We start from the raw sequence: 24,123 nt of genomic DNA, 5'->3' as shown, positions 1-24,123 counted from the left end.
TAAAATAAATGTTTTCATTATTGATAATATTTTTTTTTTTTAAATCAGCATATTAGAATGATTTTTGAAGGATCATTTGACACTGAAAATGTCATGTGAAACTAAAAATTCCACTTTGCTATCACAGAAATTAATAAAATATGTCACAGGACAGTCCTCACTGTTTATGCCAAGTGTCTGGAAGAGAAAGGGAAATAAAGTAAAATATGATGAATTTTGGCCAGGGGAAAGGGACAACAAAATGACAGGAGAAAAATGATTTCACACACCACCTTTGACTCTCCTCCTTCTCTGTACACATCCTCCCCTTTCCTCTCCATCCCACAGGAACCCTGGTCTGTGTAGATAAGGCCAGCCTGCTGCTAATTTTACACAGGAATGGCAGGAATGGTGAAGTGAAGACTTTACTTTTCACAAACAACAGAGTAGCAACCCAAGCCTTGGAGAGGATCCTGTGTGCCACAGTACTGAGCAGTCTGGAACTGAAAAGAGACAGACAGAGAGAGAAAGTGAGAGAGGAGGGTCCCTGGAATTGGGGAGTTGGATAGACACAGAGAAAGACACAAGAAAAAGTTAAAAGGAAGAGTGAGAGGGACGAAAGATTTGGAGGGGAGAGACTGTGTCCTCTCCTCGTCTCGTCTCCCCTGTATCTCTATAGGAAGCTATGGCGGATAACAGCACTCATCCTATTGTGGAAATACTGGAGTCCTTCGGATTGAGTAAGATATTTTACCATTTTTGCACACTTTATAAAGGGTTATCTCTTGCATACACACAAATGAGCTTACAATATTACAAATGTCAGCTTTTCTACTTCTAAAAAAAAATATGGAAAGTGTAGAAAATCCAGTCTCTAAACATAAAATATAACTTAAACTTCACAGAAATGCAAACAGTAGTAACTAGCGGCAAAAGATATTGGCAAAAGTGGTTAATAAAAAAAATAAAAAACACACACACACAGCCAGTGTGCAGTTTTTTCCATTTGGTTTTTCCAAATGTCATTTCCAGATGATCTTTCACTCTGGGCTGTGATTCCTTCCACTCAGGGGAGAAAATTGCATATAAACATCAACATTCTTTTACACACAAGTTTCTAAAGACTTTTGATGTCATATTTTATAATACTAATAATAATAATAATATGTAGAATAGTTGTGTGTTGTGGTTAAAAATGGCTAAAATTTGTCAAAAATATATTACTAAAACAACACTGGGTTTTTTTTTTAATTTGTTAACTATTTTAATTGAAGAATTCAAATTTAAAGACAAAATTCTCACTCAAAGTATTGTTCGTTTCAAAGGACCTTAAATGGCCTGTGCCAGACAGAAGCCCTGTGTGCTAATGAAACTGGTATTTCTGTAGACAATGGAATGCCATAACAGGAAGCTTCCTAAAATGCACACTATTTTCATTAATTTTAACCGTAAATGATAAGAAAAACATTGGGCGTGCCTTTCTATTGTGGAATTTGGCCCAGCCCCCTGTGATTTGTCAGGATAGGCGCTCCTCACTGACCTTCGATCCCCTTATAGTTTCTTTCAAATTATCCTGTCCTGGGAGTAGAAGGCCGTCAACACTTCATTAACCTTCTGAAATATATAGAAAACTTGTTCAGGAATTACAGGGAACTTGTCAGTAATTTTTTTCTGATAAGTTCGTCTCCCTCAATGCAAAAACTGTATTTGGCGCCCCTAGCGCAGTTTGCCAAACAGCTTCAAGCATCTTAAAAAAATTTAGATATATCACTAAAGGTTTACGTGATGTTTCTGTGAACTACCTGAAACTGCAGAATAAAGTGCACAACAACGACAGTATTTAGGTTTTGTCCATGTAATAAACATCCTAAACTAATCTTGATGAGGTTCCTACAGCTACTGTTGCTATGGTTACTTCCTAAAATGAACATTCGCCAACGTTCCTTTAAAAATGGCAAACTCAGGACAGTCTATTGTTGTTTACTTACAATATTTGGTTAAATTAAAATGTAGTTTAAATTTTAAATGATTTTCATTAAAAAAATTCTGCCGACATTTGGACTGCCAACCAATCCGCAAACAGCCGCTAACTGTGACGTGTGACCCCAGCATCTTGGAGACGTTTGCCGCAAATTCAAAACAGTAGAGAATCTGACTAAAAACCTTGCAAGCTTTAGATTTAATTTGTTGCAGAGGTCCCTGCTTAATTTCTTCAGTAAAAAAACTCAATTTGATGGACTACATTACACCTGATGATGTTTGTTTCTCCCTCTCTCCTGGCCCGGTGTTGTGCCCAATTTTGACCCCCTGCCAAATTATTACCCCCCTCGTTCAAATCGCTACCTGATTGCCTAATCCTAACCACTCCCCCAAACCTACTCCTAAACCAACCAATACTAGGGGGTAATAATCTAGCAGGGGGTCAGAATTGGGCATAACACTGGCTGGTCGCTCCCGCCTTACAGGCTTACAGTAGCCTACATATTGTAAACTTTCGGGACAACCTCGTTTAAATACCAGAGTGCATCCCCTAAATTACAGTTTCCTGCGTGTACGGAACAGGACTCACTCTGGAAATTGCGATAACTGACACCGGATTACCATAGCAGCATTTCACGCTTTGTTATCCTCTGTTTTTGACAAAAGTAATATTTACAGTAACGATTACAAGACTCTTTATGTTCAGCAAATTTAAACTAAACCACCATAGAAGACAGAGCCTTCATGTTTTTGTTTATAACTGAAAGTGTTATCTAGTCCCACTTAGCTATTATAAGGTACCCGGTGGCCAAAGAGTTGCTTAAAAAAACATGTTCTACCAATTTATATTTCTTTCATTTATCTCAGGGGATGTATTCTGGCCTTCTGTCTTTCTATGGTTGTTGGTCTTCTGCTGGGAGCTCTGGTCTATGTGATGTTGATCTGGATGTCTCGTCGACGGGCATCAGCCACCATCACACGTGTACCCCATTCACCAATCCCTGGATGCTCCACCACTCGTTCATCCTCCCGCCACGCTCTCGGCCAGGTTACAGTCGACACAGCAGTGGCTATGACCAACGCAGCAATAACAATCTGGCCAGCGCCGCCTTCTCCTTCCATCGGCAAACCTCACCCTCACTGATAGACTATGGTGACTCACCAGGACGCAAGTCGAGCTTCCGGGCCTCTACTTTTCATCCTCTTCTCCAGTGTAGCCAGATTGCTCGTGAGGCAGAAGAGGGTGCCCAAGGGCAGCCTGCCACGGACCCCCATTCTCACTACCAACCCCGGGGGCAGCCGGATCCACCAGCACTGTCAGTTCCATGGTCACTCCACCCCGGGCCAGAACCAGACCGGATTCCTTCTGGGGCAACAGCAATCTAAGGGCCTTAAATGCTGGCCAGACTCCACCACCTGCTATGAGAGCATCATACGAGCCTACCAAGAGACGACCACGTGAAGGAAGGGGAGATGCTACAGTGATGGGGGGAAAATAAATGTATTATAAGACTTGGACTAGAACAATTGGACCACTGAAATATGGATGTCCTACACCTTAAACTGACATGGCCAGTTTTTCACTGTGTATATGTGAATATTTCTGTTTGTTTGTACTCTCTTAAAAATAAAGGTTCTTTATTAGCATCTGGTTCCATGAGGAACCATATCCATGGAACTTTCCATTGAACATAAAGTTATAGTGGAAAAAGTTTTTTTTTTTTTTTTAGATTATTAAAATGGTCTTCTCACTACAAAAAAAAATGGCTCTTTTAAAAACTATTCCATGAAAGGTTCTTTGGGGAACCAAAAAGAATTCTTCTATGGCATCACTGCAAAAACTTATTTTTGGAAATCTTTATTTTTAAGAGTGTATAGTGTGTGAGAGGTCAATCTGAAATACTTATATCAGAGAATGTGTGAAAAGAGAGAGTGAGATGACTTTTTGGTTTCTACGGGTCTGCTTTATTGGTTTAGTATAAGGACAAAAGACCCATATTTTTGCAAGGAGATAATATGTTTGTGTAGAGTGAGAGAGAGAAAGTAAGAGATATTGAAGGTCGTAAAAAGCAAATTCCTAGACAAACAGTTATTGCAAACACTAATTTAAAATAATTTAGCACCAAACTCAGTAAATAGTGTATTTATTGGTTTTCTGTGAAATCTAGTCTTTTGGAATCATTGTAAATATTTCTCAATGCAACTGATCTCATAAAAATAAATTGAAACAATGCATTTTTGCAATAGCTTTTTGCATCTGCATGTATTACCTGAACAAAATTCCTGCATCCTCATAGAAAGCTATATACACTAACCATAAAAAAGAATATAGTTCACCCAAAAATTAAATTCTGTATTACTTAACCAACTTATGTCACCATCACTTTCACAAAAGAAGATATTTTGGAAAATATCACACAGGTGTGAAACCTAAATAATGACAGTATTTTCATTTTTGGGTGAAGTCTTTTTAGTATGTCCGTTTTAGAGTTACACATCCATTATCTATCATTGAAAACTGTTATGAGGAATGAACAGACCAAGGACAAAGGTGTTTTAAACAGGGTTTAGAGCACACACATCCTGGAAGTGACCTTCACAACCAGTGAATTTACCTGACAAAAGGAAGGAATTATCTCAAAGGGTTGAAATGTACGCTAAATTATTATTATTATTATTATTATTATTATTATTATATATTATTATTATTATTATATATATATATATATATATATATATAATATATATATATTTTTTTTTTTTTTTTTTTTTTTTTTTTTTTTTTTGACATACTGTGCCAACTGCAATTTGATAGATAGGTGTTCCTATAGGTATTGCTGTTTATCATGTGAATATATATATATATATATATAATATAAATATATATTTTTATATTTTTAAATTATTTTTTTTTTTTTTGATGGAAGTTGCATGTCTATGTTAATCGCAGGAGTTTAAAACATATCATTAAATTAAAGACTAATGTGTTTTCTCGTTTTACGCTCCTCTAATGTTTTGGAATGCCATATTAGCGCATCTAATTGTATAGCAGTTTGGAGAAGATTGATTTAATTTCCTGCTAAACAATGTGTGTGCGCATTACAGTATTACGGTTGGACATTTTTGACACGTGACACTTGTGTAACTTACGGTAATGACGCTCTTCGTTAATGTGCGTTCAAACTGAAACAGTTCCTGTTTATAGTTGCTATCAAAAGCGATCTTTTATACCGCGTTTATTGGAAGGAACTTCTGTTTTATAGGTAAACTGCACATTTACCGTACAGTTGCAGTCGTTAAATGTTAATCTTGGACAGAGAGATTGAATTTCGACAGAATACTAGCCAACTGACTTTTTACGTGCAAGCCGACTGGGCTTACACCAAAATCAAATGACGACGAATTAATATCAAATTAAGATGTTTTAGAGCAGTATCAATATCAGAATTCTCTAAAGGTAAAGAAGTGCGTTAGTTAGTGGGAGATCAGCTTACAGTGACTCTGCTGGCATGTCATGACTCCACCTCCTCTCTTCTTAAATTTTAAGTATTTAGGTTATAATCGACGTTAGAAGATAACCTTAAATCGCCAGCAGTCATAAACCGTGGGCATATATGTGTCACCGGCCCTCTGGCCAACATTAATGTGTGCTATCGTCGGATTTCTGCGCGTGAAGCCGCCAATGTCTGCGTCCGCCCTGCGACTGATCCGCGTCCGGAGGTTGAGCAGCACCGGACCTGCTGTGAAGAGAGCACTGCCATGGAGAGACCTTAGTGAGACTCTGAACCTTCTTACATGTCTGCCTACACAGCATATATGATGTTTATGATGCCCCAAAATGCAGTCATTTGGATTAGAAACAACTTTGATGCATTTGGCCAAGAACACTTACCAAACAGGGCCTAATGTTTTTTTAATTGTTTGTAACTTTGGGATGTCTAAATACATTTTAACCACTTATTGCAACTTTATAAAGATAAACGTAAAATAAAAACCAAAATAATTTAATAAATAATAGATTTTGTATTTATTGCAAAACTTACCGTTCAAAAGAGATAATTTTATTTAGCAAGGATGCATTAAAAGTGACAGTAAAAACATGTACTGTATATTGTTACAAAAGATTTCAGTTGACCCCAAACTCTTGAATGGTAGTGTATATTTATCATAAATTAAAAATATATGTATTTTTTGTGCTACTACATTTATATGTGTTCTTATACAGTTCACACTTCATTTGTTTAGATAAACTAACATTTATTCTGACTGAATGCTTAACTGAATAATTCTGAATGCTAATCTTCATCTTTTTTTTTTTTGTCTTTAGGAAAAATAGCAAAAGTGACAGGAGCAATAGTATTGGGGTAAGTTTATTATTTGTGCTGTTTTGCATTCATTCAACAAACCATCAAGAAAATTATATAATACAATATCATACAGCACAAACAAAGGGAATGTCAGTGGAAGCAGTTGTTAAAAGTGATATATCTTTTAAGCCAAGTTTGAACATATTCTGACTCTATCAAGTTTGCTTACACAGAGGCTGTGTTTTCATCACATACGAGATGGTTACTCTGAACCAGGCCATCACTATCGACACCAGTGCAATCCTCCAGGAGAAGCACAAGTCCTACATCTACTTGACTCACACCACTAATAGAGAACAGGAGAGCCTTGCTTCTGGTACATTCTTGAAGGTTTAACACTTGTGTGTGTGTTTGTGCGTGCTTGAAAGAGTGTGTAAATATCAGTGAGCCAAAAGATTCATTTGCATTTGCATTTACATTTATTTCTCAAAAGCAACTTGCAAATGAGGAATACTATACCATAAACGATTCATCCTAAAAGTGTTAGTAACTTGAGAACTCAGTGGTGGTTCCCAGAAGGCTCAGGAACATACTTGCTAGAGATATAAACGAGACGCTTTGAAACAGAACTAAAAGAATAGTACATAGAGTTATTTGGCCAGACATCAGTGCATAAATTGTCAAGTTTTTGCATGGGCGTTGTATTATTGTCTTAGAGTAGATATATAATACTTTAGGTGTATTGTTTGATATTTAACACAATTAGATATTAAAACAGCCCATTAATTTATTATGTTTTACAGTTAATCTTGGAACTTATTGATTGTCCACAACAGACATTATTCCTTTTCCAGGCTTCACTGTCAAGACCAGGAAGGAACTTCATAAAGCAGCTAGAAAGTTTCTTGAAATTTCATCAAGAGTTCTTCTTCACCCATTGGATGGTGAGTAGTTCTATTTGATGGCATTGAAAAGTCTTGGAGCTTGTTTTAAAAAAAATTGAAAAAAAATATTTGTTGACAGTAGGCACTATGTGAAACAAACAGCATAGTTATAATAAAGAACATGCTTAGAAAAACCACTTGGGGACAGTATGGTTTATTGCATAACTTGACAGTATTTTTAGACTAGATGTCATCTGTAGCTGCACAAACAGGAACTGACATGGAATGTTGTTCTGTTTTAAAATAGGGCAGGTATCTTACTATTACTAGGTGTCTGTTCTGTACTTATACATAATGTGGAATCTATTTTGTTTTTAATCGCAGTATACTTGGCACAAATTTTGAAGCGGAAGAGTAGTTTATAATATACACTACTGTTAAAAAGCTTGTGGTCTGTTTCCACTTGACTTTGGCCAAAAAAAACAATCTGATTGTCTATTGCTTGTTTATTTTGTTTTTCTCAGTCATTTCTCTATCTTGTTCCCTTTTAATTCAGTGGTATACTTTTATTCATTGTACAGCAGAACCTCATTTTTGCTACATTGTTGCTAAACCTCGGTTGTGTTTAAATGTGCTCTATAAATAAACATTGATTGATAATTTCTATTATGTCTCTGTGTTTGCAATGATGTGAAATAATAAGCAGGTGTTAATGATTGTTTATATCAGAGCATCTCAGTCATCTAGACGCAGACCCTCATGAATGTGCACTATGGGTGCTGCTGAAGAAAACCTGCTCTGCCGACCGGGCCGTGAGACAGCAGGCGGTGCAGGAGCTGGCCCAGAATCACCACTGGCAGGGTGAGAGATGGCAGCACACTTCAATCTTATTCAAACTTTTCTCTTTATTATAAAATTTACTGACTTTACTGAAAACTCTTGTTGTTCTTGCTCAGCAAAACCTATTTCTATTCCGCAGACCCCTTTGCCCACTAGAGAAAAAGCACAGCACTATTACTTTATGAGCTCTGAATGGTCTTTTGCCCTGTCCATCACAGATTATCAGTACCAGACTGCAGCACAGGTGATAGATCAGCGCACAGATGTGGCTCTTGCCCGCATACCTAACGTGGACCTGCGCTTCTTTCTCCCTCCTCCTCCACTGCCGCACTCTGAAGATGTGGGTAGATATCGTTCAGACTATAGCCAAATTGAATTGTTGTTTAATGTCAGTTACTTTTGCTAATGTTTTGTGCGTGTACAGGATATATCAATAGAAGATGGGCTTAGGCAGTTACTGGCATCTCTGCCCCAGTCGGAGGTGGATCAGTGTGTGCAGTACTTCACCTCTCTGGCACTAAGAGAGAGCAGCCAATCACTAGCCTCTCAACGGGTGAGACACACACACTCAAGCTATAGAGTGCAAAAGTTGAGTTCCAGAAATAAAAAACATTTTCTTTTTCCCATAGTTTGTTTTACAATTCCTTAAAAATCTACAAGGTTGTTAAATCAGTGGAATATGCTTCTGTTGAAGTCATCGACCCAGCTTATTTTTCAACTTATTTATTTTAAATAAACATTCAGCACAGAATTACTGGTGAAAAATTGCATTACCCATGATTATGCAGAGAAATCTCCACCAATTAGAAAATCAAAACAAGCAAATCATGCCAAAAGAACACTTTAGCACCCACCCACTCCTATGAAGCACTGTGAATAACGTCATCGAATAACAAATAGTGTAAAATCACTGTGTTAGCTGTGCATTTTTATCTGTGATTATAGGGAGGGCTTTGGTGTTTCGGAGGAAATGGGTTGCCGTATGCCCAAAGTCTGACTTCCACCCCCTCTGAGAAGGTGGAGACGTTCTGCCTGCAGGCCCTGGTGCAGCACTCAAAGGTGAAGATTTACAAACTCTGCAAAGTGACATGGTATTTTGTGTAGCAAGGAAGTAAGCAATGATCAAAGAAGACAGGATGCTTGGGTGTGTTGAGTGATGCTTTTGTTAATATTCTTGATGTGTACCTTCAGTTGATCAGTTTTAACCAAGAATGTATTCATTTTTAGTAATAAACGAGTGTTCTTTGTTCACAGGTCCACAGTCATTGTGATCACATTGTTGCTAATGGAGGACTGCAGCTCTTGCAGAGAGTCTACCAGCTTCGCAGAGACTCTCCAAAAATTCAGTGCAACATTGTGCGAATTATTGGAAATCTCACCCTGAATGAGCGCTTGCACACAGCCATAGTGCAGTCAGGTTAGCTTTGTACTCTAGAATAACTGATTCATGAATTAGATTTTGTGTTGAAAAAGAGTAGTTCTTTATTCTCTTTTGTGGTTGACCTTTAGGTTGGGTGTCTGTCCTGGCTGAGATGATCCAGTCACCATACATCATGCAGGCATCTCTTGCTGCCCGTGCTTTAGCCAATTTGGACAGAGAAGCTGTACGACAGAAGTACCAGGATGGTGTTTACATATTACACCCACAATGCCGCACAAAGTATGCATGCTTATTTGAACTTCGTCTTATGCTCACCAAGTCTGCATTTATTTGAACAAAAATACAGTAAAAACTGTACTATTCTGAAATATTAAAAATAAATGTTTTTTTAAATATATATTTTAAATTTAATTTATTCCTGTGATGGCAAAGCTGAATTTTCAGCATCATTACTCCAGTCTTCAGTGTCACATGATCCTTCAGAAATCATTCTGATACACTGATTTGCTGCTTAAGAAACATCTAATTATCGATGTTCAAAACAATTGTGCTACTTAATATTTTTGGGGAAACCCTGATACATTTCTACTTTAGATTCTTTGATGAATAGAAACTTTAAAAAACAGCATTTATTTGAAATAGAAATCTGTTGTAACATCATAAATCTCTTTATTGTCATTTTTGATCAGTTTAATGCATCTTTTCCGAATATGTCTGAAAATGTCTTTTGTTTAGTGAGGATTAATCATGTTTTCCATTCTTCATATTCAGGCAGCCAATCAAAGCTGATGTTCTCTTCGTACACGGCCTCTTGGGAGCAGCTTTTAAAACATGGCGTCAAAAGGATCTTGACGAGACGGATGATGACAAGGTGGAAGGGGTTCGAGAGGACTACACTGAATGTTGGCCCAAGGTCAGATTTTTTTTTAAAGAAGCTTATGAGTAGTTCACAGTTACCCAAATATTATTTGCAATACAATGGCATTACAGGGCCTCAGATCTATTTTGAAAGTCTTGGCGAAGTCTCAAGTCAGCAATACAACTTTCCTTTTCTTTTTTTTTTTTTTTGTATTTTCCACAGTCGTGGTTGGCTGCAGACTGTCCAAACCTCAGAATCCTGTCTGTTGAGTATGACACCCATTTAAGTGATTGGAAAGCAAAGTGTCCTGCTGAAAACCAAAGGTAAACAGTCAATTTTTCAGTGATGTGCATTCCTAAATGATCTGATTAACACAATTTAGCATACCCGATATCCATGTTTTTCTTTGCTTTTTGTGCTATACAGGAAGTCCTTGGCCTACAGGAGTCAGGAACTGCTGAGGAAATTGAAGGATGCAGGTGTAGGGGAAAGGCCTGTGGTCTGGGTAGCCCACAGTATGGGAGGTTAGTCCATGGTGGGTCTTAGAATAACCAGCACCCAACTATGAGAGTCATTTTCTAAATCGTCTTCCATCATATTTGTGTACCTGTCTGAATTATTTGTGATGGAGTAGTTTTTTACAATTCATATTGCAATTGCTATTTGAACTGATGAACACATAACAATTTATAATGTGACCGCTTATATATAAAAAAAAACTAAAATGACATTTTCAGCAGGGAGTTTAATATTAATTTTAGAGGTTTAATTATCTCACAAGGCCATATTGTGATTTCAGTATTTTAATTATTTGTGCAGCCCTGTTTGTAGCTAAAAAAGCCATTTGTAATTTGGTAGTAACTCTTAATCATCCTAACTTGTGTCACAGGTTTACTTGTGGAAAAGATGCTCTTAAATGCCTCTAAAGATCCTGATCTCAGTCCGCTGATCAAGAACACGAAGGGAATTCTGTTCTACAGCGTTCCTCATCATGGGACGTTTATGGCAGGGTATTCTGTAAATGTCCGTTATCTCCTTTTTCCCTCCATCGAAGTAAAAGAACTATGTAGAGGTATAATATGATTTCTTTTTCCCCCCTAAATATTAATATATTAATTTCTCCTGATAAGATTCAGCTTGATCCTTAATCTCATTAACACATCATTTTTCTGTTCATCTGTTTCGACTCAGACTCTCCAGCGTTACGGGACTTGAATGAAAATTTCCTGAACATTACAAAGGAACAAGAGTTTAAGGTCCTTAGCTTTGCAGAAACTCTGCCAACCTCCATTGGGCCGATGCTCAAAATGTTGGTAGTTCCGTCTCAGTCAGCAGGTAGGTCAGAAAAATTGAACAACAAGCAGCATCCTGATGTATCATTCTTAGGTACCCGGTATCAAAAAAAACATGAATTCTCCTTTTTCTCTTTCAGATTTGGGTATTGGGGACCTCATCCAGGTGGACGTCGATCACCTCAACATCTGCAAGCCAGAAAAAAAGGACTCATTTCTCTATAAACGTACTTTACAGTTTATTCAAGATGCTCTTGGAGGACAAAGAATTAAGTGAACTCTAAAGTCCACACTCTTGCCATTTCATTTCATTGCCTCTTGAGGATTCAACCATTACATTCTATAGGATAGTGTTAATTATAAATGAAAAGAAGTTCTAAAATTGCAACTGGATATTTCTTTTCATGTTTTTTTAATTCTTGCCAATATGAATATGCTTTTTGTTAAAACCTCTGGGTTTAACTTTTAATGCCCACTTCACCGTTGCTTTGTACTGTATTTCATTTCAGTAATTTGGAATGAGCACTTTTTGACATTTATTTTAACTGGAAGCTATTACAAATAGAAATGAGCATCAAGTCTATTATATTTAAAATGCCAATCATTTATAGAAAGTCCGTTTTATTTTCATTATTTATTTTCCTTTGATGAAACTGAAAACTTGCTTATTTTCTTAACTCGCCAGCCTTCTTTGTATCCCTACCTCAGACACATAGATTGGTTCTCATGTTGGCTGTAATATGCCACTATTTTTGTACTAATGGATTAATTGTAGGACTTGCATAGGACCATACTACTTTTATATTGATGCTGAGTATGTGCAAGACACAATTATTGCCAGACCTTTATCACACTTAATCACGATGTGTTATCTAACTTGATATTATATTTAAATCATATACTTACCTTTTTCTTTTCAGAGTAAGAGTGCGCTTCAGGCCAGAAGAGTGCAGTAGAGCGCACAGATCAAACGTTAGTCAGTAGTAGAGGAAGACCATTGTTAGTAGACGGTTGACACTTGGATTAAAACAAGCAAAAATGTAAGAGTGATTTATTTTCATTTTCTTGAAACTGCTGGTTTCTATCTTTATAGGATTTGCGTATATATGTTTGGAGTTACGTTACAGTACGTGAAAAGTTTGTAACGATTACAAACATTCACGGTAACCCAACCTGCTAACTTTTTGTTATCATTTCTAATGTTCAGAACAATTTTGCCTTTTGTAGATACTTAGGCTGTAACTGAAGAAACTGAACTGTTAACCCATCCTGTCCAAAATGGTTAATGTCTTAAAAGGAGTTCTCGTTGAATGGTAAGTTTAACATACAACGATTTAAAGGTGTATTCAGTATTTTTTTCTCTGATTCAAATTTTAAAACTTAGAAATAAACATGAATTTTGAAAAATCTACATGCAAACTATATACACTTACAGAAGATGAAGAGGTCGGTAGTCAATAGGCGTTTTATTTTACATGGAGCGGGTCGCCACATGGTGACCAACAGAGCCATTGTCTTGATCTTGGAACAAGTATTACATGCTTGTGGAAAGAATTAAAAAAAAATAATCGTGGTTGACTGACTATAGTATTTTTTAAGTGTCATCTGTGACTGAAAGCTTGAACCTATCAAGTCCAAGTTTAACAAAAAAATTAAAGAAATTCTGAGTGCTCCTTTAAAATAAAGTCATGCTGCAGTGCACAATCATTTATGATTCTCCTTTTAAAATATCAAAAACAGTGACCCAGCTATGAAGCAATTTCTTCTATATCTGGATGAAACCTCGGCATTAGGGAAGAAAGAAATCATCATCCAGGATTTGGACGACACCCACGTTTTCATCCTAGCTGAAGTCGTGCAGATTCTCCAGGAGCGAGTAGGTGAACTGATGGACCAGAATTCATTCCCCATCACCCAGAAATAAATGTCTGAATCTGACAGCAGACCCTACAATCTGTGGGAGCAGATGGATCTGGAGATTCCTTCAGTACAATTGCACAAACAGATGTAACTGAAATGTATAGAAAACTGGGTACCATCATTATTCCTGTTGCCTTTTTTTTGTGTGTGTGTGTGTGTGTGTGTGTGTGTGATGCATATATTTTTCATCTGAGAGAATTATAATTTTCAAGTGCTTTATGTTGCTTATCTTTCAAAGACAGCTACTTGAATCTTTGCTGTGTTCTGACAGTATGGTCAATTAAATGTGTTTTGCATGGAAAAATGGCAGTAAGCTGCAAAAAAAAACAATTTTCAACTCTTCACAATTCTACACCAACTTAAACCAACTTAAAGCAATTACATTATGACATATATATTTATATTCGTGCATAATATACAAGCATCAAATAAAAAACCTTTAAAAAACGTTCTCAAAATGTCCTTAATTTGTTTCCTGGATACATTGTGATTGGTCTTAACATTAGAAGACTGCTGTATTGATAGGTGCCTGTTTGTAAAATTCCAAGCTCTCTTTTCTGTTTATTCTCTTTCTAGTGAAAACCAGCTCAAGCCACCTGCACACGGGTATGATGGGGCGTTTAGACAATGAGATGTGTCTGTAATCAGAATATTGGTGAAAGACTTTACCTTGTGGAGTGAGGAGAAGAAGCCACAAAATCAAAGTAGTGAACAGCATTAGATTTCCAAAATATCCAGCATGCCTTGATTAAGGAAGGGAAAGTGGTGCGGTGAACTCTTGGAAGTACCTAGGAGTTCACCTAGTAAAACTGACTGGCTATGCAACACCACTTTCTAAAAAAAAGAGGTGATGTTTCCTCTATTTTTGTTTCCTAAGAAGACAGTCGTGTGGAAGTAAGAGGAAGTGTTATTTTGCGTCAGACATGTAGCTTTTGTAGTGTTACATCCAGTGTATTTAGTTTCTTAACACTACGGCTATGATATACAGTCATGGCCAAAAATATTGGCACCCTTGGTAAATATGATCAAAGGAGGCTGTGAAAATTAATCTGCATTGTTAATCCTTGATCTTTTATTTTAAAAATTCACAAAAATCTAACCTTTCATTGGATAATAAGAATTTAAAATGAGGGGAAATATCTTTATGAAATAAATGTTTTTCTCTAATACACATTGGCCACACAATTAACGGCACCCTTTTATTCAATATTTTTTGAAACCTCCATTTGCCAGTTTAACAGCTCTAAATCTTCTCCTATAATGCCTGATGAGGTTAGAGATCACATGACAAGAGATCAGAGACCATACCTTCATCCAGAATCACTTCAGATCCTTTAGATTCCCAGCTCCATGTTGATGCTTCTCTTCACCACTCTCATTTTCTATAGGGTTCAAGTCAGAGGACTGGAATGACCATAGCAGAAGCTTGGTTTTGTGCTCAGTGGCCCATTTCTTTGATGTTTTTGAGGTTTGAGTTTGGATTATTGTACGGTTGGAAGATCCAAAAAATGGCCCATTATAAGATTTCTAACAGAGTCAGTAACTTATCAATTTTTTATCTGTTGGTATTTGATAGAATCAAAGATGCCATGTATCTAAACAAGATGTCCAGGACCTCCAGCAGAAATATAGGTCCACAACATCAAAAACACAGCAGTATATTTCATTGTACACATGGGGTACTTTTTATCCCTGTTTTCACCAAACCCATCTTGAGGGTTTGCTGCTAAAAAGCTAATTTTTTAGTTTCATCTGACCATAGAAGCCAGTCCCATTTGAAGTTCCAGTCGTGTCTGATAACTGAATATGCTGGAGTTTGTTTTTGGATGAGCTAGGAGAATTTTTCTTGAGACCCACCTAAACAGCATGTGGTGATGTAGGTGCCTGTTTTTAAGGTTTTCTGACCCTGAGACTCAACTATTTTCTGCAATTCTCCAGCTGTGGTCCTTGGAGAGTCTTTAGCCACTCAAACTGACCTCCTCACTATGCATTAGAACGATATAGACACACGTCCTCTTCCAGGCAGTTTCGTAACATTTTCTGTTGATTGGAAATTCTTAATTATTGGAATTAGTGGAATTTTCACTGCTCTAGCTCCTTTCTTAAAGTCACTTCACCAATTTTGTGAAGCTCAGTTATCTTTTGCTGCACATCAGAAATATATTCTTTGGTTTTTCTCATTGTGATGGATGATTAAGGGAATTTGGGCTTTGTTTTCCCTACTATTTATATTTTTGTTAATAAGGAAGCCATGGCTGGATAATTTCATGTTCAAAATTGTGAATATGAATGGGAATATACTTCAGAGATATTTTACTTATAAGAATTTCTAGGGGTGCCAATAATTGTGTCCAACGTGTATTTGAGAAAAACATTTATTTCATAATGATATTTCCCCCATTTTAAATTCTTATTATCCAATGAAAGGTTAGATTTTTGTGAATTTTTAAAAATAAAAGACCAAAAGGATTAACAATGCAGATTAATTTTCACAGCCTTCTTTGATCATATTTACCAAGGGTGCCGATATTTTTGGCCATGACTGTAGGTCTAAACTGTCTTTCTGTCTGTCCTCTCCATTGTGAGCCAAAGCAAAGCAAATAGAGATGCAGCTTTTTATTATCTAAAATAGTTCACTATGAATTGGACAGCCTCACTAACAGACTTTTTGCGATATATATATATATTGATTTTGGTTTGTGAACTCGCGATTATACCGCATCTATCTATCTATGGCTAGTGGCCACGATGTCTTTGCAACATTTCAGAGTCCCTTGTTGTCCAGACAGCGAAGATGTACTTACACGCACCTCATCGTGGCGCTTGGCTGTGTGTGAAGTTCTCGAGCGTGCGCACATCATCCACCTCCACTAACGCACAAAGCGCTTCTGCTCAGGTTACTGTAAATGAGACCTCCAGTCTTACTACAATTACCTGTTTAATGGACTAAATAGCCAGGGGGACCAGAAGCCATAATATGAAGAAACGCTACATGGATATAGGCAGGCTACGGAAAATGAAAAAGATTAAGCTCACAGAGAAAATTTCCGAAAGGTATGACGCCGCGCGCTGCTTTGTTGGTTTGTTATTGCTCTTATTCGTTTTCACCTGAACGGCTCGCGCTCGGCTATTCATAGCGCGCTGAACGGATTGACGCAAACAATAAACAAACAGCATCTCCTTATATGATGACAAATCAGGGCTCAGTTCAGAGCTAATGCTCGCTGTGATTTAATGGATGCATACAAGGCCGAATCTATAATATTTTTCTTGTTAAAACAGTGCAGCGGGCCATGTTGCTAACAAAATATTTTGATAACGACAATATCCTCCGATTGAATTTAGCGCTGCATATTAAGAAATGCTACAGTATTTTACTGATTTCATGCTCTGGTATTAGTAAACCTAGCTTTTATTAATGTAGCGTCAGCTTACATAGTCATGTTATTTCTTCATGACAATACGATGTCTGAAAAACAGACTGTCTGAAAACACAGACAAATTAACAAGGGCCTCTGACTAGACAATATGCGCGAGGGAATGTCGTTTATGTAACAGTACGTTTTCTCAGGGTTTATTTTGCTGTACAATATGAATTATCATTATTCATATTAATATAATATTTGATAGGATTCAGAGCTGTGTTCGTAAGTTGTTGGTGCATTTGCAATTTGATCAGGTTCGCTGATTCCAGACTACTGTTTCTAGGGAGGTAAACACACAACAGTGTACTATGAACTAACCGCGTCTCTTATTTAGTGTAGTGATCTGGACAATAGCCTGCTGTGTTTACACGCTTGATAGTGAAACGAACGTGCGCAGATTTCTCCCGAAACGGTTTCTTGTTCTTTAAATAGCCATGGCAACACTGTAGATTCGACGTTTAGGTGCTGATGCAGAAGATGAAATGTTGCCGTGGTTACCAAACACAAAGGGATGTGGAAGGCAGAAAGCCCGAACAAAGGAATGGAACACAACAGACTGTGCGACCAAAACATGGATTGTTACGTCTTCAAGAGCTTATTTTCTGTGCCTTTACATTTTGAGTATATGCTGGTTAATTTTTCTTGTGAAATTCAGAAAATTATTTTTTGTCTTTCTGTCAACATGAAGTCATAAAAAAGTAGAAACAGAGAACGCGCGTTTTGTAGTTGTACAAGGACTTCCGTTTTGACAGTCTGATTTGACTTTTGAAAAATGCAGTATCAAATTTTCATATTATTTTCCCTACTCAATTAAAAAGAATTCACATTAATTCAAATAACACCCTGTATCTGTAACACTGATGAACATTCTAATGGTAAGTGATTTGAACTGTCCTGTTTTCAGCGCGTACTCTGTTCTGAAGATCATGATCGTCTGGATGCTGGTGCTGTTAGCTGACTTTATTCTGGAGTTCAGACTAGAATACCTGTGGCCATGTTGGCTCTTTCTAGGGACCGTCTACACCACATTCCACTGTCATGGACTGGTAGGCAAATGCAATTGTATTGTTTACTTTTTAAAATAATAACAAAACCTGATCTATAATTACAAATGAATTTTCTTGTTCTGTTTTCTTTTTTATTTATATTATGTTTGTGTTCCTGTGTTTATTTAAATTTCAAATGACCATTTAAAAAATAGATCTTAAACAAACTAACCTCCGCTTTTCTTTAACAGGCCATCTGTGTGGTTTTTGTGTGTGCGGCATTTACCCTGGACTTATTCTGTTTCATTTTTGTACCCTTACACTGGCTGTTTTTTGCAGCCAGCACATATGTCTTACTCAACTATATGTGGCATACAGGTGAGCCCTATAATCAAATTGTAATTTCATTAACACTTATAGAGTCTGTATTTTTTTTTTTTTTGGAAGTATTATGGATATAAACATTATATATTTATTTACATATACATAGTGTGCATAGTATGTCAGCTAAATACAATGTGTTGCTTTCCATTTTATACACACATTATGTATTTATTTATTTGCAGAAAAGGGAATCTGTATGTCATCTGTGACATTATGGATACTCTTAGTGTATATGGAGGCCTCTCTACGGTTGCGGGACCTGAAAAGCCCTCATGCAAATCTGTCCCATCTATTTGCTGCACACTGGTAGGTTCTGACTGGTAATTTATTTAGAGCTGAATGTAATATGGGGTTTTAAATAAACAACAATTTTACCAGCAGTGTTTCGTACTGTAATTTAACACATGTATTTCTTCCAGCATTGGTTATCCATTAGTGTACATGGGATTTGATGCAACATGCTACTTCTCCAGTATGTTTAAGATGCGCCCTCCCAAATCAGCTCAGAGCGAGAACGACCTCCACATGGATCTCCTGCAGCAATCCCTACCTCCTTCCATGCATCTCTACCCAAAATTATGGGTGGAAGGTATGTTTAATTTCTTTTACAGTACCATATAATATGTAGCTGTTTTTAAGATGTCTTTATGTAAAGTTCAACAGTTTAATATTGCTCATAAAAAGTCATGACACATACTTTGGAATTCAATTTAGTAATCTAATCTAATTCAAATTATGAAGTACATTTAAAAAAAAGTGATGAAGCTCACAAATGTAAAATTGTGACAAATGTCTTTGTACAGATCCCAAATATAAGGTGGCCAAATCCAGGCCGATGCAATACCAGTGTCCATCCAATTCCATCACCACAGAGGACAAACAAAACATGGAAGACTGCCTTCAAATCCACAGACTTCCTGCGAGACCCGAAAGAGATGCAAATCCACAAACCCCAGGACTCAAGCACCGTGGAGGGGAACTTCATTTGGACTCTACATCCATGCTAGAAATGACTGAAAACCTACCTCAGGAGGATCAGAGCAGCAAAGCTCAAAGACCCTCCAAGAGCTCCTTGCCTAAAGTGCATCGAGGTTCAGTGAATATCCCTAACAGCAAAGGGGAGAAGAGGCAGAAAACCCCCAAAGCCATCAACACAATAGGGGACTCTGTTGAAAGGTGCTCGTCAAACATCTCCCCGATTCCTCTGAACCCACATGCTGAGCAGATGCTGAAGTATGTTAATGTGATTTCATTTTTATAAGTACTGAATGATTCAGCTCAAAATTCTTATGTTTGCAAAAGTTTAATGGACTTTGGAGGATGGTTAATTTCAAGTACATTTGCACTGTGATCTCCGTCTGCTACACAGGCTGGAGCAAGAAATGAGGAAGGTGAAGGGAGAGCTGCAGGCGAGCAGACAGAGCGAGCAGGAGCTGCGCAGTCACATTTGTAATCTGACCAACAGTGAACACAGTCTGCGCCCTGAAGTCTCTCTGCTCAGACATGCAAATGAACTGCTGCAAAACAAGTGAGTCCTCTGATCTCTTCCTGTTGGTCTTGGCATTAGTGCTCTGGGTTGATGTTAGGTCATGCTGCTTGATGTTTGACTGACGTTTTTGATTTACACATCAAAAATATACGTTGATTGGCAGTTTTTTGGATGTTATATGATAACACTAACACTTTAATAGTTTTTACTATGGCTTTTATGTATAAACTGTATTGTTTGAACTTATGTCTCTTAAACTATGCAAACCCATCATAAAAGTATTGAAAATTAACAATTTAATAAATAAATAAAAAAAAAAAAAAAAAAACATTAGTGTTTATGATAGAAATGAAGAAAGAATCAAGGTAAACAAAGGAAAAAAAAAATATATATATATATATAATAAATAGATCAATATAATAATTGATCAAAACAGACAGCAAAGACATTTATAATGCTACGAAAAAATCGATTTCAAACAAATGCTGTTCTTTTGAACTTAATTCTATAAAACAAATCACAGTTTTGACAAAAATATTAAGCAGCACAACTGTTTTTAACATTGATGAAAGTAAGAAATGTTTCTCAAGCAGCAAATCAGCATCTTAGAATGATTTCTGAAGGATCATTCGACACTGAAGACTGGAGTAATGGCTGCTGAACATTCAGCTTTGCTATCATAGGAATAAACTTTCAAATATATTAAAATAGAAAACAGAAAAATAAATGCAGCCTTGCTGAGCATAAGAGACTTCTTTCAACAACATTAAAAGCATCTCTTGAATGGGAGTGTATACATTAAAACTATTTGAACTGTAATCTAACACTGTTCATTTAAACTGCTCTGCTGTGCAGGATTCAGTGTCTTACCAAATCCAGACAGAAGGACAAACAAAACTGTTCCTTGCTGGAAAAGAAAATCAGAATGGATACAGAGGCTCGAGTTGCAGTAGAAAAACAACTCACAGAAGTCAGAACCCAAAAATTTGATGAAGCAACGATTTTACTTCGAAGCGCAGCACTCAGGTAATTGTAAAATAAAGCAATAGTGTGAACACATTCAAATGCATACCTACACTGATCTTGTCAACGTTTGGAATTTTCATTTTCCATCACTGATGATGCTAAATCTGTCTTTGAGACTAGGTCTAAATGTCCTGCTTTTTAATTATGGTTATAATTGGCAATAGAATTCTCAATGCAGAATAGCAATGACAAAATAAACCTGTAAAATGTTTTATTTTTTCCATCCACTATAGGCAAGAACACAGTGAAACTCAAATGTTGAGGAAAAAAGCTAAAGATCTAGACTCAGAGTACAAACAACTACAGCTGGAATATCAGGAGAAAGAAAATCGAATGATAGCTCTAGAGAATGAAGTGGAGGTAAAGAACGCGGTTCGTAGATCTGTTCAGTTACATACTGCATTGAATAGCTGTGATGTGCTGGATGTTTGTGGTTCATAGTTTTATATTCTTCATGTTATGACACATGTGGATCCGGTAGCTTGCTGTCTGTGGTGTTCAGCCCGTGGCTTTTTTTTTTAAGTTTCTGTGCCGAATGCTGATTCTGTGTTTTTTATGTTTTGTTTTTGTTTTTTTCATTATTTCTTGTTCCTTGCCCAGTTTAAATGCTGTTATTACCATCTGCTACATAAACCATGCCAAAACAGAAACCAGATCTTTCAGAAAATATTATGCAAGCTGAGAATTTTTGTATCATGATGAATTTAAAATCAGTCAAGCTTTTGAACATTTTTCTCTTTCGATGAAAGATTTTTTTTTTTGGAATTGACTTATGCAAGTAAGACCCAAGAGAATTAAACTCTACTTGGACTCAGATATTTATTTAACTAAATTTGTGTATACAAAATTAGGTAATTATTTAGAAAAAATAGTAGACTCTCTCTTTTTTTATAGCTGGCCATCAAAAATGTACAATTTACAACAGTATATTATGCTTTAATGACTCCGGCTTAAGCTGAAAACAAACATTTAAATAAACTGTATGTAAGTTTTTTTTTTTACCTTGAAATGTTTGTTTGGGAGTTTGGAGAGTGGATACCAAATTTCGCTGAAAAGGACGGTTTAATTTATGACAGCAACAAATGTAAGGCTATAATTATGACAGTAAACTCCACCCACTTAATGGTAGTGGGCTCCAAAGTGGGAAAAATACACAGAACTACATACAGATGCTTTAAAGATGAAGTGTGTAGTTTCTTTGCCTCTAGTAGCAACTAAAAGGAATTGCAAAAATAATAAGTAATAAATCCCTGGGTACTATAATATCAAATACCAAATGAGTTGGATGCCCAAATGTCCAGAATATATGAAATAGTTTGTGAAAAAAACGGAATAACATACTGCATTCACAGAAATTCTTACAACCACTGGACACTTTGCTATCCCATAATACCGCTGGAGCAGGAGCACTGTCAGATTCGACAAAAATTGTGTTAGCAGAATGTCTGTGTGCATAAAAAATGTACTTCATCAAATTAAGAACATAGTCTGAAAGTAAAGTAACTATTTTAATATTACAAAAAATGACACATTTCAGCCTCAACAATGTGAGTAAATAATGACAGAATTTTCATTTATGGCTGAACTATCCCTTTAAACATTATAAGGTTGAAAGCCCAGTTATTTGGAACTAGACAAATGGGATTCAAATGTTCACCTGAATCATTTATAATCCCTCAGATCTTTCCGATCAACATTATTTTGTACTGTTCTGCTCTGTTCCTGTCTCATGCGTGCAATATTCTCCTGCTCCTCCCAGACCCTCCAGAGGAACAGATGCACGGAGCAGGAAGCAGACGCTTTGCTCTCAGCTCTCTCCTCCTTGCAGGACAAGGCTCAGCATCTAGAGTACAACCTGAGTGCAGAAACCCGTCTCAAGCTAGACCTCTTCTCAGCGCTCGGAGATGCACGCAGACAGCTGGAGATTGCACAAGGTTAATCTTATTTCATATTATGCCAGTTATCAATACAATATTTTTTTACATTAAGATTACATTTGCTTTCATCTGAACCTCACTTAATGTTAGAATTCAATAACACTAATAATTTAACAACACTGTTAAATGTTTAGCAGATGTTAAAGTTAATATCTGTTTTTATACTAAAAATGAATACAAAATCATCTTCTTCAGTATTGGCCACAATATTAATATCTCAAATGTCTTTCTTTACAGTTAAAATTCTGAAACAAGACCACGAGGTCAAAGAAATGAAGCAGAAGCTTGCTGAAGCGATGGCCGTGGCTCCAGGTATGTCGTACATGGCCCCTAGGTCCTCTATGCCTCAGTACCTCAAGTTCTTCAACTCTGAGCGCTACATGCTAAGTCCCAGAGCGCTCATGTACCAGTGTCTCAAGAAATAAGACCAGCGAGGACAAAGAGGATTGTTTTGACTCGACATTCTGAACACGAGGGCATCTCTGCTTCAAGGTTTGCCTGAAAACTTTGCCTTTTGACAATGCCAACAGCCTCTGGTGAGTCTTCAGCTGTGTTTACTGATTTCAGCAGAGACACTGAGGCCGCTTATAGGTGACCTTGCTTTGAGATTCATTCCAGATGAAATCAAAGTTGACTGTAAATATATTGTTGACCAGCGGATGACCATCGAATGCTGAGCAAACCACTGCAAACTGCATCAATGGCAAGATAGCAGTATAATGAAAAGTGTGAACTTGATGAGGAAAACAGTTCATTGTGAGGACAAGATATCCTGTGTTGGGTTTAAAACGAAGAGGCTTTTCTTCAGCCATGACAATAACAGGCCAATGCCTCACTTGGTCATTCTGTGCCTCATTATTTATGTGAATTCAATTTATATAACAAGCCAATATCAAACGTAAGTCAGTATGTGAATATTTGAGTGCTTTGTACCGTTTTGTATTCTTTTTACATTACACACGTTATAACAGAATTGATCAACACCCCAAAAAAATGTTTGTAGGTTTTCATGTTTCTGAAATTGTTGACTTTTTTATGTATCAATGGGATAATTTTTATGAGAAGTTTATTTTTCTGGCTTGACATTCTTTTTTTTTTTTTTTTTTTTTTTCCTAAACCAAGATGAAATAATGGTTTAATTTTGTAATTCTTCTTGTTGGTCTGCATGCCAATTTATGTAAAATGATTGCTTTGAAAAAAAAAAGAAAAAGAAAAAAAAAGAGTTTGATGTCTAATTGTGCATTTGTGCAAGGGCTGTTTTCTTCCAATAATTCTGGAAGTAATAATAAAGTCATTTTCAATGATAATCTTGTATTCTTTCCCACATTTCTGACACAAGACACTTAAAGGCAGCATTCACCCAAAAATTTAAGTTCTGCCATCATTTACTCACACCCATTTTTTTTTTATTTTTTTTTTAACCAAACCTATGAA

General features: G+C 36.6%; 3 protein-coding genes and 1 pseudogene across 8 annotated transcripts; all 4 read left to right on the top strand.

The window, feature by feature from the left end:
- Positions 1 to 664: 664 nt before the first annotated feature.
- On the top strand, positions 665 to 3,710 carry LOC122148975 (annotated as a pseudogene).
- Positions 3,711 to 5,444: 1,734 nt separating this feature from the next.
- LOC109066145 (protein SERAC1) lies at positions 5,445 to 12,566 on the top strand. 2 transcript variants are annotated; one of them, XM_042777715.1, is made up of 16 exons: positions 5,445 to 5,732; positions 6,287 to 6,323; positions 6,500 to 6,642; positions 7,103 to 7,210; positions 7,880 to 8,011; positions 8,209 to 8,330; positions 8,415 to 8,543; positions 8,936 to 9,049; positions 9,245 to 9,407; positions 9,500 to 9,650; positions 10,143 to 10,284; positions 10,453 to 10,553; positions 10,657 to 10,754; positions 11,120 to 11,302; positions 11,422 to 11,565; positions 11,663 to 12,566. In XM_042777715.1, the coding sequence occupies exons 1-16, from the start codon at positions 5,603 to 5,605 to the stop codon at positions 11,797 to 11,799; spliced, it is 2,034 nt and encodes a 677-aa protein (XP_042633649.1). In that variant the 5' UTR covers positions 5,445 to 5,602; the 3' UTR covers positions 11,800 to 12,566. The 2 variants fall into 2 exon arrangements, with proteins under 2 accessions (XP_042633649.1, XP_042633650.1); XM_042777716.1 differs by having other exon boundaries at positions 5,465 to 5,732; positions 7,121 to 7,210.
- Positions 12,422 to 13,770, top strand: LOC122133969 (general transcription factor IIH subunit 5-like). 2 transcript variants are annotated; one of them, XM_019068960.2, is made up of 3 exons: positions 12,422 to 12,562; positions 12,750 to 12,835; positions 13,263 to 13,770. In XM_019068960.2, exons 2-3 carry the CDS (start codon positions 12,801 to 12,803, stop codon positions 13,444 to 13,446), a joined length of 219 nt encoding a protein of 72 aa, XP_018924505.2. In that variant the 5' UTR covers positions 12,422 to 12,562; positions 12,750 to 12,800; the 3' UTR covers positions 13,447 to 13,770. The 2 variants fall into 2 exon arrangements, with proteins under 2 accessions (XP_018924505.2, XP_018924506.2); XM_019068961.2 differs by having other exon boundaries at positions 12,506 to 12,562; positions 12,730 to 12,835.
- Positions 13,771 to 16,222: 2,452 nt separating this feature from the next.
- LOC109051408 (macoilin-like) lies at positions 16,223 to 23,663 on the top strand. Of its 4 annotated transcripts, none has more exons than XM_042777708.1 (11): positions 16,223 to 16,496; positions 17,772 to 17,913; positions 18,105 to 18,231; positions 18,420 to 18,543; positions 18,657 to 18,826; positions 19,041 to 19,470; positions 19,607 to 19,765; positions 20,582 to 20,752; positions 20,986 to 21,124; positions 22,512 to 22,686; positions 22,927 to 23,663. In XM_042777708.1, exons 1-11 carry the CDS (start codon positions 16,420 to 16,422, stop codon positions 23,112 to 23,114), a joined length of 1,902 nt encoding a protein of 633 aa, XP_042633642.1. In that variant the 5' UTR covers positions 16,223 to 16,419; the 3' UTR covers positions 23,115 to 23,663. The 4 variants fall into 4 exon arrangements, with proteins under 4 accessions (XP_042633642.1, XP_042633643.1, XP_042633640.1 ...); XM_042777709.1 differs by having other exon boundaries at positions 16,224 to 16,496; positions 20,986 to 21,112; XM_042777706.1 differs by lacking the exon at positions 16,223 to 16,496 and adding an exon at positions 16,547 to 17,488.
- The last annotated feature ends 460 nt before the right edge of the window (positions 23,664 to 24,123 follow it).

This window comes from Cyprinus carpio, chromosome A20 (genome assembly GCF_018340385.1).
Source record: "Cyprinus carpio isolate SPL01 chromosome A20, ASM1834038v1, whole genome shotgun sequence".
In the NCBI taxonomy this organism is placed as follows: domain Eukaryota; kingdom Metazoa; phylum Chordata; class Actinopteri; order Cypriniformes; family Cyprinidae; genus Cyprinus; species Cyprinus carpio.
This window is presented reverse-complemented; position numbering and strand designations above follow the sequence as displayed.

Coding starts and splice junctions, on each gene's coding strand:
- LOC109066145 (XM_042777715.1), top strand. CDS start 5,603: ATGTGTGCTATCGTCGGATTTCTGCGCGTGAAGCCGCCAATGTCTGCG. Junction 10,554..10,656: donor TGTCCTGCTGAAAACCAAAG/GTAAACAGTCAA, acceptor TGTGCTATACAG/GAAGTCCTTGGCCTACAGGA. Junction 11,566..11,662: donor AGTTCCGTCTCAGTCAGCAG/GTAGGTCAGAAA, acceptor TTTCTCTTTCAG/ATTTGGGTATTGGGGACCTC.
- LOC122133969 (XM_019068960.2), top strand. CDS start 12,801: ATGGTTAATGTCTTAAAAGGAGTTCTCGTTGAATG. Junction 12,836..13,262: donor AAAGGAGTTCTCGTTGAATG/GTAAGTTTAACA, acceptor TATCAAAAACAG/TGACCCAGCTATGAAGCAAT.
- LOC109051408 (XM_042777706.1), top strand. CDS start 17,379: ATGTGGAAGGCAGAAAGCCCGAACAAAGGAATGGAACACAACAGACTG. Junction 18,232..18,419: donor CAACTATATGTGGCATACAG/GTGAGCCCTATA, acceptor ATTTATTTGCAG/AAAAGGGAATCTGTATGTCA. Junction 21,125..22,511: donor AAGTGGAGGTAAAGAACGCG/GTTCGTAGATCT, acceptor TGCTCCTCCCAG/ACCCTCCAGAGGAACAGATG.